Below are 14,302 nucleotides of genomic sequence, written 5' to 3'. Positions count from 1 at the left end.
TGGACGGACATCGCGCTTCCCAAACGTCCCTAGCATTACTACTGCCAGTTCAGTCTCTCTGGACAATAAGTTGAGAAATCCCGAGCACGAGGTAGCTTCCCGAGACATCAGGCGATGCAACGTGCTCTGCTTCACGGAAACCATGCTAACTACAGAGGACGCTAACGCAGTCGGTTGCAGCCAGCTGGTTTCTCATTCATCGCGCCGAGGAAACAAAACCATCTTCCGCGTTAGAGAGGGGCGGGGTATGCCTATATGATTAACGAAGGATGGATGGACCTCTATAACCACAAATAGAATCAGTCGTTTCTGTTCACCTATCTATAATCCTAAATCAAAACTGTCAGACCGCTTATTACCAGGACAGTCTGTCATTTCTATCACGGCCATTACATTTCCCCAAGCACCCATCATGGCCCTGAACGAACTTGTATCTAGTCTATGATGTTGAATCCTAGGATACCCTCACCCTTGGATAGGGCTCGCTATATCTGTAGTCTGGCTGAGTGATTTAACAAGCGCTAATCTTACTAAAACCAACTCCTAAATCTCACTCCGGATATCGATTGTGCACCAAGAGGTGGAAAACAATGACCATATGTACAACTAATTTTCGCGACGTTACAATCCCTCCCCGCCCCCCTTTGCTCGGTAAAAGTAGCCTGTGACCCCGACTCATTTTGTTGGATTTCCTCTGCATATCTCATTATATGGCCCTCCTAAGTAAACTTCAAACATACAGGTTTCGCGCTTCAGGTCTGTGGTCTAACGATGTCGCGACCAATCTGAACCACGCTCAGACCTGCTTTCTCGCGCGATTGAATTGTTCCGCATCGGTCTCCACAACCATATTACGAAATATGCTGATTCGGTGCAGCGAGTTCTTAGAAGTGCATTCGACATGTCGTACACCAGCAGTAACAATTCACACCAGAACCCGTGGATTGACCGCGCAAGTCTTGCTTGAACCATGGAAGCGGAACATGCTTTTACCAGGGGAGATCGGAAGCATAACCGAATACAAACAAGTTTAGCTATTCTTCGCAGGCAATCAACAGGCTAAGTCGACAGTCAGTACAGACGACAACAATCGCGGTCGAATTTCACAGTCAACCAACGGTATTGGCAAGGGGTGGTTCCGCACATTGTTTAATCACTAGATTTACAAAAGAAAACCAACAGCCCGTCGTAGGCCGGAGGTCGTTGGCTCCCGACAGGCTAAACAATTTATTGCCCGCTTTGAGGACAATACAGTCCATTGACACGGCAGTCCCTACATCATCTTTCCGAGATCGCTTCTAATTCGGTGCAGCGAGTGAGTAAAACTTTAACGTGTTACTTCGCAGGCTGGCATGCCGAGACGATTCTCAGCGCCGTTCTCTAGAGCATTGCGCGAAGCTGTGCGTGTGTTTACGGACCATATTCCTCAATCTTATCCCGTCTGGCTTTCCCATGCTTCAAGAGGCACCTTGTTCCTTTCCAGAATGTAAGGTAACTGAGCTAAACGACTATCGCGCCACTGTAGCACTCATTCGTCTTCAATGACGTGCTTTGAGGAGGCTGTCAAAGGCGATATACCTATTACCATCGTCTCGTTTCGGCCATTCATTCGCAGCATCCCACTCCAAATTTATATCTTACCGAATGCCTATCTACTGCATCTGCCATGCCGTTCTGTACCACCACTCATCCATATATCTTTATGTACATATTCTTTATCCCTTCACACTTGTGTGTGTGTGTAAGGTAGTAGCGTGGAATTGTTAGGTTAGATTACTGTTGGTTATTACTGCATTGTCGGAACTAGAAGCACAAGCATTTCGCTACACTCGCATTAACATCTGCTAACCATGTGTATGTGACTAATAAAATTTGATTTGATTTGATTTGATTTGATTTGATTTGCTAAACATGTGTATGTGACCAATAAGATTTGATTTACAGTTGAAACCGGGATTCATCCATGAAGAGCACTCTTCTCCAGCGTGCCAGTGGCCTTTGAAGGTGAGCATTTGCCCACTGAAGTCGGTTACGACGCCGAACTGCAGTCAGGTCAAGACCCTGGTGAGGATTACGAGCACGCAGATAAGCTTCACTGAGACGGTTTCTGACAGTTTTTGCCAAAATGATTTGGTTGTGCAAACCCACAGTTTCATCAGAAGATCCCGCAGGTGAAGATGCCGGATGTGGAGGTCCTGGGATGGCGTGGTTAAGCGTGGTCTGCGGGCTGTGAGGCCTGTTTCATCAGAAGATCCCGCAGGTGAAGATGCCGGATGTGGAGTCCTGGGATGGCGTGGTTAGAACGTGGTCTGCGGCTGTGAGGCCTGTTTCATCAGAAGATCCCGCAGGTGAAGATGCGGATGTGGAGGTCCTGGGATGGCGTGGTTAAGCGTGGTCTGCGGCTGTGAGGCCTGTTTCATCAGAAGATCCCGCAGGTGAAGATGCCGGATGTGGAGTTCCTGGGATTGGCGTGGTTAAGCGTGGTCTGCGGCTGTGAGGCCTGTTGGATGTACTGCCAAATTCTCTAAAATGAGGTTGGAGGCAGCTGATGGTAGAGAAAATTAACATTGAATTCGCTGACAACTCTGGTGGACATTCCTGCAAGTCAGCATGCCAATTAGCATGTGTTGTGTGACATAACTGCACATTTTAGAGTGGCCTTTTACTGTCCCCAGCACAAGATGCACCTGTGTAATGATCATGCTGTTTAATCAGCTACTTGATATGCCACACCTATCAGGTGGATGGATTCTCTTGACAAAGGAGAAATGCTCACTAACAGGGATGTAAATACATTTGTGCCCAAAATTTGAGAGAAATAAGATTTTTGTGTGTATGGGAAATTTCTTGTGTTTTGTGTTCTTGTGTTTCACATCCCAGTGTTTTGTATACGTGTTTGTTTTGGGTGTATTAAAAACCCAGATGATGTATTCCTGAGCCTGTCTCCAAATCCTTTATAACAGTGTGACATTTCTGGGAACTTTTATTTCAGCTCATGAAACATGGGACCAACACTATATGTTGCGTTTATATTTTTGTTCAGTATAGTTTTATATAAACTACCCACTGGGCACAGACGTCAGTTCAGCGTGTAGTTTTGATTTACATTTGGTTGAGTTGTCAACAACATGAATTCAACATGAAATCAACATAACATTTCACCATGTCATTGGATTTTGGTTAAAAGTTCGGTGAAAAAAAGACAATGCCCTTACATTGATGATTTTTTGCAAATCCAATACATTTTCCATGTTGATTCAATGTCCTCACATAGATATTTTCGGTTGAAATGACATGGAAACAACATTGATTCAACCTGTTTTTTCCCGCAGTGGGATAGTTCTATAACAGCAAAAATCAAGTATTTCTTAAACTATTTTATCTCAGTAATTTAACAGCATTATTTTCATGAAACCCTTTCTTATTCATCAAAACAACCATTGGTGTGAAATGAGACAGAATCTTGGCAGTATCAGACACCACTGCATCACATTATGACTGTGAGGACAGCCATTTGTTGATAGAATCACAGTGTTCATAGCAAATTCCATTGCCGCTTGACCCACGGAACACTAATAGTCATTACTCTGATACGATATGCTTGGACTTTCCTCTGATGCTGTCCCGGTTGCATAACTCTGCTTTGTCAAAATGAAAGTGCACTTTAGCCTATATTTAGAAATAGGGGGGTTGAGATGAGGAAGTTTAATCAAGTTGGTGAATGGTTCTGTTTTATACCACCTAGATTAACAGTATTTCCAGAACATTTAACTGAACTATGATGGTACTTATGTTAAATAGAGTTCCCTCCCCCCAATTTTTTTTCAACCTAAGCTCTTTTGAGGATAGTTGTAATTGACTAAATATAATGTTTATGCTACATCAGAGTATGGTCATTGAAAGAATGTACACTATGTACAGTATAAAGTATTCCTTGTTTTAGTATTGTGTGTGTTTATATTACTGTCAGTAACACGTCTGTCCCATTATGGCTGGTGTGGGTGAGGACAGAAAGAATTTCAATGATTTACACGTGATTCAAACTAAATGTGCCCACCATTTCTGATGCATCTATGCAAGTCTGGATCTGGAGGTCCAACTCTGTTGTATTGAATTTGAAGGCCTCTAGATATTAAATAATAAAATATCAACCACTAATCTTCCCTAATATGCCTTGTTTTATTTGAAACACACACACATCTAGATTTCCAAGGTTGTCCTATTGATTGTTTGTTTCACTGTGACCACACGAACAGCTTTCTTTCCAGGTCACAGTATTTCAGTGACAGAGTGAAGTGGATTGATCATATGTCATGTTCTCCTGCCTCCTCACGGGACAAGGACTGACCGGCTTCATGTGGTTTCTTCATCACTATGAATGGAGCTGTCATAACGCTCAGGAAGGAGACGCGTTCTGTCTCCTAGAGATAAACATACTTTGGTGTGAAAAGTGCAAATCAATCCCAGAACAACAGCAAAGGACAAAAAAGCCAGACTACGGTTTGCAACTGCACATGGCGACAAAGATCGTACTTTTTGGAGAAATGTCCTCTGGTCTGATGAAACAAGAATAGAACTGTTTGGCCATAATGACCATCATTATGTTTGGAGGAAAAAGGGGGAGGCTTGCAAGCTGAAGAGCACCATCTCAACTGTGAAACATGGGGGTGGCAGAATCATGTTGTGGGGGTGCTTTGCTGCAGGAGGGACTGGTGCACTTCATAAAATAGATGGCTTCATGAGGAAGTAAAATGATGTGGATATATTGAAGCAACATCTCAAGACATCAGTCAGGAAGTTAAAGCTTGGTCGTAATTGGGTCTTCCAACTGGACAATGACCCCAAGCATACTTCCAAAGTTGTGGAAAAATGGCTTAAGAACAACAAAGTCAAGGCATTGGAGTGGCCATCACAAAGCCCTGACCTCAATCCTATAGAAGATTTGTGATCAGAACTGAAAAAGCGTGAGTGAGCAAGGAGGCCTACAAACCTGACTCAGTTACACCAGCTCTGTCAGGATGAATGGGCCAAAATTCACCCAACTTATTGTGGGGAGCTTGTGGAAGGCTATCTGAAACGTTTGACCTAAGTTAAACAATTTAAAGGCAATGCTAACAAATACTAATTGAGTGTATGTAAACTTCTGACCCATTGGGAATGTGATGAAAGAAATAAAAGCTGAAATAAATCATTCTCTCTACTATTATTCTGACATTTCACATTGTTAAAATAAAGTGGTGATCCTAACTGACCTAAGACAGGGAATCTTTACTAGGATTAAATGTCAGGAATTGTGAAAAACTGAGTTTAAATGTATTTGGCTAAGGTGTATGTAAACTTCCGACTTCAACTGTATATATTTCCACACTATGAGGTTGGAATAGCACTATGAAATTCTGAAAATTATGATAATGCCCCTTTAAGTGTAAGAGCTGTTTGAAAAGGCCGTCTGAAATTTCAGCCTGTTGTGGTGGAATAGAGGTTTGTCCTTTCACGGTGATGTCACCATGTGGTAAATTAGTTAATAGACCAATATTAACTAATTAACTAATTAACAAACCTCTCTGCCAATACCAGCTACTTTTCAGTTTTCCCCTCCCCACTCAGACCACTACCAGACAGTCCTAGAATTTGTTTTGAGAAATTGCTCTTTTATAAGAAGCAATATTTGTTTCTAGTTGACCATTTTTTATTGAAAAATAATCACAGTAAGGCACTTCATTGTTACCCAGAAATGATTTGATATTGAGATAACAACTGCTGCATTGGACCTTTCAGGAAACCATCTTGAGTTTGATTTAAACCAGCAGAGGGGGTTGTTATTCACAACCATAGGAGAGAGAGAGACTGACTAAAGGCCACGCAATGAGAGGCCAGGAGTGGGGTAATTCCTCCGTGACATACTTGGAATTGTAAGGGGGTGTGTTAAATGTATTTTTTTTACCCTGTTGGTATCCCTCCCTATTCCAAATTATAAATCCACAGACTCTGGACTCTGGGCTGACCAGACCCATCATCCCCACATAGCATAGCAGGACTAAGGGAAGTTACAGTTTAGCTCAAATCAGTTCCTTACAGTTTTTTTATTCAGCCTATCCAACACAAAAATGTATCTCATTCTGTTATGGGTATTGATACTACCAGTAACAGGTAAGCAGTGATTCTATTTTTATCATTAACACTTCACAATCAATGTGACATGCCTTCAAACTATGTACTGTAGGTAGCCTACTGCGTGGCAGTGTATGGCATTTTAATAGGATTGTGGGTAGCCTTGGGATGTAAACTCATCTGAAAATGTCAGTATTGTTATGATATGTACATATTTAAATGCAGCCGTAGTAGGCGAAATATGATAGTTTACTAATAGGCTTATAACCTACAATTCAAATTGAATTAAAAAACATAAACGATCATGAAGTTTCCTTAACCTACTTTATAGTTTTGAAATATGTTATTAATTATGAATGGGAATTCTAATTCATTGTTATTTTTAATTTCAGCATTTGCATTTCATATGGAGCTAAAACCAAAGAGTGGACTTTTGAAAGTTGGTGATAGGCATGAGCTGCAATGCTCGGTGAAGGATTGCAATGAAAAGGTTACCATCTCCTGGGCTTTGCTGGAGGATAAGCCAATGTTTGCGAAAATAAACACCTCCGGGTCGGAATCAGTGGCGGTCTTTGACCCTGTGGCGAAAGCACATGATGACACACTTCTCTGCAAAGGCAGTTGCGGAGAATCGACCAAACAACACCGTGCGGTTGTCAAAGTATACTGTACGTCCAATCAACTTCATTCAGAATAAGCCATCATCAGCCATTGTTATAAGCCAATAGAAATGTATAATACATGCTTATAAGTTCTTTATTCATTGTTATAAATATTCTGAATGCTTATGAATTGTAATGCTTATCATGCTTAAATGATTATACATGACATTCTAATTTATTAATAAATTGTTTATTAATGCTTTAATAATCATGCCATGTATTGTAAAGTAATTACTGAATTAAATCAGTCCAATTGAATCAGTTTTAAATGTACATGTTTAAAGTAGGCCTTTGAATTTGAATTTCAAACACGTGTGGCTGCATGCAATAAGATCGCAATTTGATATTCCAGCATTTCCAGAGGCCCCTGTCATATCAGGCCATGACCGACTTCTCTTGGGCCAGACCAACACTCTGACATGTGAGGTGACAGACGCTTATCCTGCAGAGCACCTGAGGCTTGAGTGGCTGCGAGGAGACAGCATGCTCCAGACAGATGCAGAGTCTGTGGTGTCCACCTACACGTTCACACCCACCCCCGAGGACAAAGAGGCGAGCATCACCTGCAGAGCCACTCACGATCAGGAGGGTGTGCCTGATGATGAGAAGACCAAGGAAACCTCTGTTTCTCTCACAGTGCTTTGTAAGTTATTACTGCAGCGTAGCTGTTAGGCAAAGGGAAGCTGCTAGTGATAGATTGAAGAATGATTGACGTTATATGATTAATATCAAATGACCCATATAAGCACTGATCTTAAAGTCAGTTGTCACGCTCGTCGTTAGGAGAAAGAGAGGAGAACCAAAATGCAGCGTGATGATTATCCATTTTAATGAACACGAATAATCTAACAAAAAATAACAAAACACGAGAACGAAACGAAACAGTCCTGAACGGTGAACATACACAAACACAGGAACAGGAACAATCACCCACAACCCACAATACAAAACAGGCTACCTAAATATGGTACCCAATCAGAGACATCGACTAACACCTGCCTCTGATTGAGAACCATATCAGGCCAAACACATAGAAATAGACAAACTAGACAWACAACATAGAATGCCCACTCAGATCACACCCTGACCAAACAAAACATAGAAACATACAAAGCAAACTATGGTCAGGGCGTGACATCAGTGTTGTTTAGGCAGTTATTCTGCAACGACCAAATGTCATCCATAGTTCACAATTGAGGCCTACAACAACAACATCATTTCTATATATATTTTTTTCAGATGCACCACAGATTACGTCAATATCTGAGCTGACTGTTGTGAGAGTTGGCTCCAGTCCCACATTGTTGTGCCATGCTGAAGGGAACCCCAGACCAGAGATACAGTGGAAGACCATTGGTTCGCACGGACAGGCTGTCATAGTAGGGCAGAGCGAGGAGCTTGTCCTTACAGAGATGACACTGGTGGATTCTGGTCAATATGAGTGTGTGGCAAGCAACACCATTGGAAACATCACAGCCAGCGTGAACGTCATTGTTGAAGGTAGGATAATAACTATCTGAATTTCTAAAAATGAAAATGAATTTCTCCTTGGTCTTGTATTTTGGATAAGTTCTGTTTGGTGTCACTCTATGATAGTGTCATAGTAAGGAGTCATCTTTATAGCTTTGTCTAAAAAGTGTGTTTTGGGGGAGCAATCTCAATAAAACAACCTCTTAAATAGCGAGCTAAACTTCTGTCTTATGTTATCTATCCTTGATGACCTTCCCCTCTGGTAGCTCCCCCAACAAACACCTCCATCAAAGTAAGACCAGCCAGTAAGGTGAAAGAAGGGGAGAACGTGACGGTGTCCTGCCTGTCAGACGGAGCTCCGGTGGGACGGATGGTGCTGAGGAGGTTCTCTGAGGACCAGGATGTAGCTCTTCAGTCCAGCAACGGCTCCTCCACCTCCTTCACCCTCTCCTCTGCCCTGCTAGCAGACTCTGCTCTCTACCAGTGCGAGGCCTTCAATGAGCACGGCAGCCAGAAAGTCAGCACCTTGCTCTCCGTTGAAGGTGAGATTTAAAAAAATATATATATTTGGGTAACATAACATTGTAAGTTGACCTTAGGCTTTGTGCAGTAGTTATTGTAACTACTTTGGTAACCAAATTAGAATTACACAATTGTAGCGTTGTACATGAAACAATGGCTGGATTCTAATAATGGAAACTGGAAAAATGATGTTTCAAAATAGTTGCCAGTATAGTTAGAGTTTATTACATGTAGGCCTAATTACACCCATGTAACTGCATAATATATTTTAATGTAAAGTGTAACCTAAAGCTGTACTGTTGTGCTGCAAAAATACTCCTTCAGTTGAACTATAACAGCGTACAGATAAGTCATGTAAGAGACATGTCCTGAAGAAAAGGGGAAATTTGTCTTAGTAAACGCACTGAAACCCAATTTCCCTGGGGAGCAAACTGAGTGTTGAGTCACCAAGCCATTGAGTCACCAAGCCTCGTCTGTGTACAAGAGCCCTAGAAAAGTGACACCCCAGATAACAGAAATAGTCAATGTTCTGTTCACATGCATACAGACGTTTGAGGGACTCCAATGTGGATTGCTGTTATTTTTACTCCGTGTATGTGTTTCCCACCTCCGGGTGCGATGACATGAGTGGGTTTGAATACAGGAGCTACTCAGAGTAATAATTAAAACCATTACTGGGATGAAGTAGTAGATGATAAATATTATAATAAGGATCATGATCATGTGGAGTAGAGGGCTATGGCTAAATGTTCATTTATTTACCGATCAGCTGATTTCTATAATGTTACCTGCCTTTGTGATGTAGCTTGACTCTTTTTAATATACTCTTATGTTTGCTTCGTTTTTTCTGTTGTGGATTTAGTTGTGGCTAGATTTGATTTCGCTAAGAGATTTTCTTGCGGGATAGTGAATTGGTTTTAATTGAATTGAATTAACTGAACTGAATTTAACTGAAATGGAGCAGAATCCAATTGAACTTGATTTCTATTCAACTGAATTGAGCAGAGTCATCATCTATCCTTTCTCCTGTGGTTCTTTTCTCTCAGCGTATCCCCTGGAGGTGGAGATGGTATCGGGGGTGATGGCTGAGATGGGATCCAAACTGGTGCTCTCCTGCCTGGCTTCGGGCTGTCCCCAGCCAGCCTTCTCCTGGAGGAGCATGCTGGACATGCCCGTCCACAGCCGCGCACGCAACCAGGACTCCCTCTCCCAGCTCCACCTGGGCCCACTTGGGCTGGCCCATGAGCAAGCCTACACCTGCGAGGCCAAGTGTGGCTCTGTCATCAAGGCCAAGCAAACAGAGGTCAAGGTCTTCTGTGGGTATACTATACATCCTCAGAAAGATGACTTGGCTTTGTGTAGTTCAATGTATTTACTTTGAGTATGTTATGAGAAGGAAGAAAGAAATGTGCTTAGAAATAAATAAAATAAATGTGCTTGTCATTGGCCACTTTTTACAGAAGTCCAATGCCAGTTTGATATAATTTATTACATTTTGTTTGGAAATGTCCAGATGAAAAAACAGGTAATTGGGGTTGTTTGTAATTTGCCTTACACTTGTTCAGTGGTACCAAGGCGTGGCACAATACATTCTAAAGGTTTATGTTGATATAGCAACTGTTTTGCTCAGTGTGGGGTAATGCTTAGGTTCACTTCACTGACTTGGAAAGAGTACAGTGACCCTTTGTAGGAGGTTGGAAGAATAAGCATCCTCTTATGAAACCAAACGTAAGACTTAAAGCCTGAATGATCACTCGAAAACCATGCTGCTCTCCCACACAACATGGGCAGAAGTCCAGTTTGTTTTTTTGCCGGAATGCACTGGTATCAGTAGTCTAGTTCAATGTGGGAGAGAGATCAACATAAAGTGAAGAATGATAAAAAAGTACTCCAGGGTCACTGAAGACTTCTCATATTTCCTGTCGGTGAAATGTAGAGTTTCGCAGAAGCGTTGTCATTGTATTAAAGTGGGTATAAGCGTTAGTGCATTCTAAGCCATTGACTCACATGATTCTATGGAAAGGGCTGTTCCACAAGTTGTGCTGATTAATGCCTCCCTTACTCGCAGTCTTTAAAAAAAATCTGCTATCTTACGGAAATGTGTCAGTTCCCCATATCGGCACGTCACAATCTGAAACACCCCATCATTAAACCTCCAAAGTGAAGAGTCTACCCTTTAACATGACTGACTAACTCGCTCACAGCTCTATCTGGTCTCATGTACTTTAAGCCACATATTGATATTTACATCTGCCCATTTCTCTCTCCTCCCCAGCTTTCCCCTCGGACCCTATCATCGAGAACCCTGGACCGTTTCTGGAAGACGGGAAGGCCACCTTATATTGTTCTGTAGCCGATGTCTACCCAGCCAGTCACATGCAGATTCAATGGCTCGATGGGGAAACTGAGCTACACTCCAGTGTGGGTCAGTACTCCAGTGAGCTCCAGAATGTGACGTCAACGTTCTCTTTTTCGGTGGAACCAGAGGATCAGGGGAGACGGATCACCTGCAGAGTCGGTCTTCAGATGGACGAAGTCCATCAAAATCGGAGAGAGAGGCAGGCGGTGACTGTACTGGAGCTCCACTGTAAGTGGTTGTACAGATTATTGAAGTCTAGCTCAAATCATGAATTGTTGATGCCCTTGGCCATTGGGTGGATAAGTTTATTGATGGTCCTAGAGAGCCGCAGGGTGGTGCAGGCCTTTGTTCCACCCCAGCATCATAACACACCTGATCCACTCATTGTGTTCTGAATGGAGGACCATGAAGAGTTGATTGCTTAAATCACTTGTATTTACCCTGGGGTGTCCACACACTGCCCTTGGAGCTTTAAATTTAGGGAATCTGTCATGCCAAACTTCAGTCCTTGAGGTGTTAATGGCGGTTGTGTAGTGCGGGTTTCGGAAGCCTTATAACCTATATGTGTTTTTATAAACCTAAACTGAGTCTGATGTTTGCTGTGCAGATGCCCCCAGGGGAACCACCATCACAGTGAGTCCAGCCAGTGAGGTGAAGGAAGGGGAGAACGTGACGGTGTCCTGCCTGTCGGACGGCGCTCCAGTGGGATGGATGGTGCTAAGGAGACTCTCTGAGGACCAGGATGTAAAGCTCCAGACCCACAACGGCTCCTCCACCTCCTTCACCCTCTCCTCTGCCCTGCTAGCAGACTCTGCTCTCTACCAGTGTGAGGCCTTCAATGAGCACGGCAGCCAGAGAGCCAGCACACACGTTACAGTCAAAGGTGGGCGCCAGGCTTCCGGCACGCACACACCACATTCTTCTTTTATTTCACTAGCATGCATTCGTACTGGCAACAACAGGAAACTTTCCCAAACCCCAGTTAGTTTTTTTGGTTCTTTAATTAAGGTACTGTTCTCTACACCGACAGACTTTTTGGTTTTCACTTCCTGTTTAGTATTGTTTGCTCTCGTGGGTTGGAGCGTGGCCTTTTCCTTGTCATGTCACAGCTGTCGGTATCTAAGAACGTGATGTTTAAGTTAGCCATTGGCTGTAGTGTTGTCACACCATGCCAAAAGACACTTATATGACACTTAACACTGCACAGGAACTCAACAACATGAAATGACATAACGTAATTCTAGATAATGGTTCTATAGAGCTTGTCTCATTGACATTTCACACATTGCTGTCAGTAATTTCACACATTTTGCTCAGCAATCTACTTTTTAGCGGACGGTAATGTTATGTTGTATTGCAAACTGCCCAAAAACTGAATGTCTTACAGTATTTTGCACTCACCATATTCATATTTGTTTTTAATTTGTTTTCTCAAGGCAGTGTCTTCCCTCAGTATTCAAGTGTGTTCTATTTAACTTTTGTCCAGCACCTCCTAGGAATACAACAGTTCTGGTCTATCCGTCCACTGAGGTTCAGGAAGGCCAAAATGTCACCGTATGCTGTCGCTCTGTTAGTTTCCCCCCACCTGTTGTGGTTTTGAGAAAACTGAACAATGGCACAGAGCTCTACTCCCTGGATGGGAACTTCCTGCTGGTGAACCTTACGCCCAACGATACAGGTCTATACCAGGTGAATGTGACCAATGACCTGGGCTACGAGACTAAGATCTTCAGCATTAACGTCATGGGTGAGTGAAATGGTTCAGTGTAGAGAGCTCTTTATTTCCCTTCACCGCTTTGAACCCCACGTTCAACTGAGAAATTGGAAACAGGGAGAACGGAGATATCGCTATCCCAAAACAAACAACAGTGGAATTTGAGAACAGTGAAGCTTTAAAAAGTAAAGAAAATTCCATCCACCCATAACAAACACCGGTGTCATTTGAGAGGACTCCAAAGCTGTAAAAACATAAAATGCTATTTTTGGCCAATATGCCTCGTCCTCACTATCTCCCTGTTCTTCCCATCTTCCCTTTGCCTGCAGAGAAGCATTCCAGTCCTTCACCCGACTGGAACCAGATAGTCATTCCTGCTGTCTGCGTGGGAATGATGGTGACCACCACAGTCCTAGTCCTGGACAATCTTAGGAGAGCCAGGAGGAAGGGCTCCTATGAGCTGGCCAAGTGTAAGCCCGGCACTGCATAGACTAGAGGAGTCTAAAACCTGTGGCCCGGGAGCCAGATTGCAGCCACCACTTGTGCTACCAACATGAACATGTACTGTCTAAAAATGGTTCTTCAGGCAAAATGACTTTGACACTCCTGGTGTAAAGACATACCAAGGGACAGACTCACCTGGAGTGAACCCCTTGCCTGAGAGGGTACAGACGAGAGGCTTGCCCATTGTCCCGTGTCCAGGCCTTTGGCCGTGTCTAGTCTTGACAGTTCATGCAGCTTTGGTATTCTGATCATAGAGTTCTGATCATGGAATTCCGAACGTGTCATGCGTCTGCACCTACATTTAAATGTGTCTACTGTGTCCCCATTGTGTCCACAGATACCCTTTTCCCGCGCTATATTTAAATGCAAATATGCATTCTACAAACGGTGGAATAGGCTAAATATGGTAATAACAGAATAAGTGATGGCAGTAGCTAAGTACTCTAGCTAACTAGCCAGCTAACCTCTGTAGCTAGACAGCAAGCTAACAAGTAATGCTAAAGGGATTGCAAATGGGTTACCATATCTCTAGTCAAACAAAAAATACTTTTTCTAAATATTAGGTAGTTGGCTAGCATTTTTGAGGCCAGCAAACACGTTCCTCACACGCTAGGAATGTATTTCCTACAACGTTATAATGAAAAGGTGCCTCTCGATCTGAACACAATCAGACCACAAAGCAACTTTTGTGCGTCTCGACCCGTCTTTTCAATGCGATCTTCGTATTCTGATAGCAGAAGTCGCATGTAAGTGTCAAGTGTAGACACGGCCTCAGTCAAAGGACAGGGGACAAGGCCTTATGACCTTTGGAAGTTACTAGAACAGGGTAAGAAATAGAGACGCACCTTTGTGGTTGGATGTGGGGTCTTCTGGATATGTGTGTATGTGTCAACCATTGACTTAGTGTGTATGTTTGTGTTTTACGGTGTATATCCGTTGGGCCTTAGGTTCCCATTTCTA

General features: G+C 42.9%; 1 protein-coding gene across 1 annotated transcript; it reads left to right on the top strand.

Annotated features, from left to right (window-relative positions):
* The first annotated feature begins 5,952 nt into the window (after positions 1-5,952).
* LOC111975796 (vascular cell adhesion protein 1) lies at positions 5,953-13,797 on the top strand. Its single transcript, XM_024004392.2, has 10 exons — positions 5,953-6,150; positions 6,504-6,779; positions 7,126-7,416; positions 8,013-8,273; positions 8,510-8,785; positions 9,812-10,081; positions 11,041-11,352; positions 11,732-12,007; positions 12,611-12,871; positions 13,168-13,797. The coding sequence occupies exons 1-10, from the start codon at positions 6,108-6,110 to the stop codon at positions 13,326-13,328; spliced, it is 2,427 nt and encodes an 808-aa protein (XP_023860160.1). The 5' UTR covers positions 5,953-6,107; the 3' UTR covers positions 13,329-13,797.
* The last annotated feature ends 505 nt before the right edge of the window (positions 13,798-14,302 follow it).

Source organism: Salvelinus sp. IW2-2015, linkage group LG16 (assembly GCF_002910315.2).
Source record: "Salvelinus sp. IW2-2015 linkage group LG16, ASM291031v2, whole genome shotgun sequence".
In the NCBI taxonomy this organism is placed as follows: Eukaryota; Metazoa; Chordata; class Actinopteri; order Salmoniformes; family Salmonidae; genus Salvelinus; species Salvelinus sp. IW2-2015.
The sequence above is the reverse complement of the archived record's forward strand: the minus strand, read 5'-3'. Positions and strand labels throughout refer to the sequence as shown.

Excerpts from the sequence above, each read along its gene's own strand:
- LOC111975796 (XM_024004392.2), top strand. The coding sequence starts at position 6,108 with ATGTATCTCATTCTGTTATGGGTATTGATACTACCAGTAACAG. Across the intron at positions 6,780-7,125 it reads TGCGGTTGTCAAAGTATACT|CATTTCCAGAGGCCCCTGTC; the intron begins GTACGTCCAATC and ends TTGATATTCCAG. Across the intron at positions 10,082-11,040 it reads AACAGAGGTCAAGGTCTTCT|CTTTCCCCTCGGACCCTATC; the intron begins GTGGGTATACTA and ends TCTCCTCCCCAG.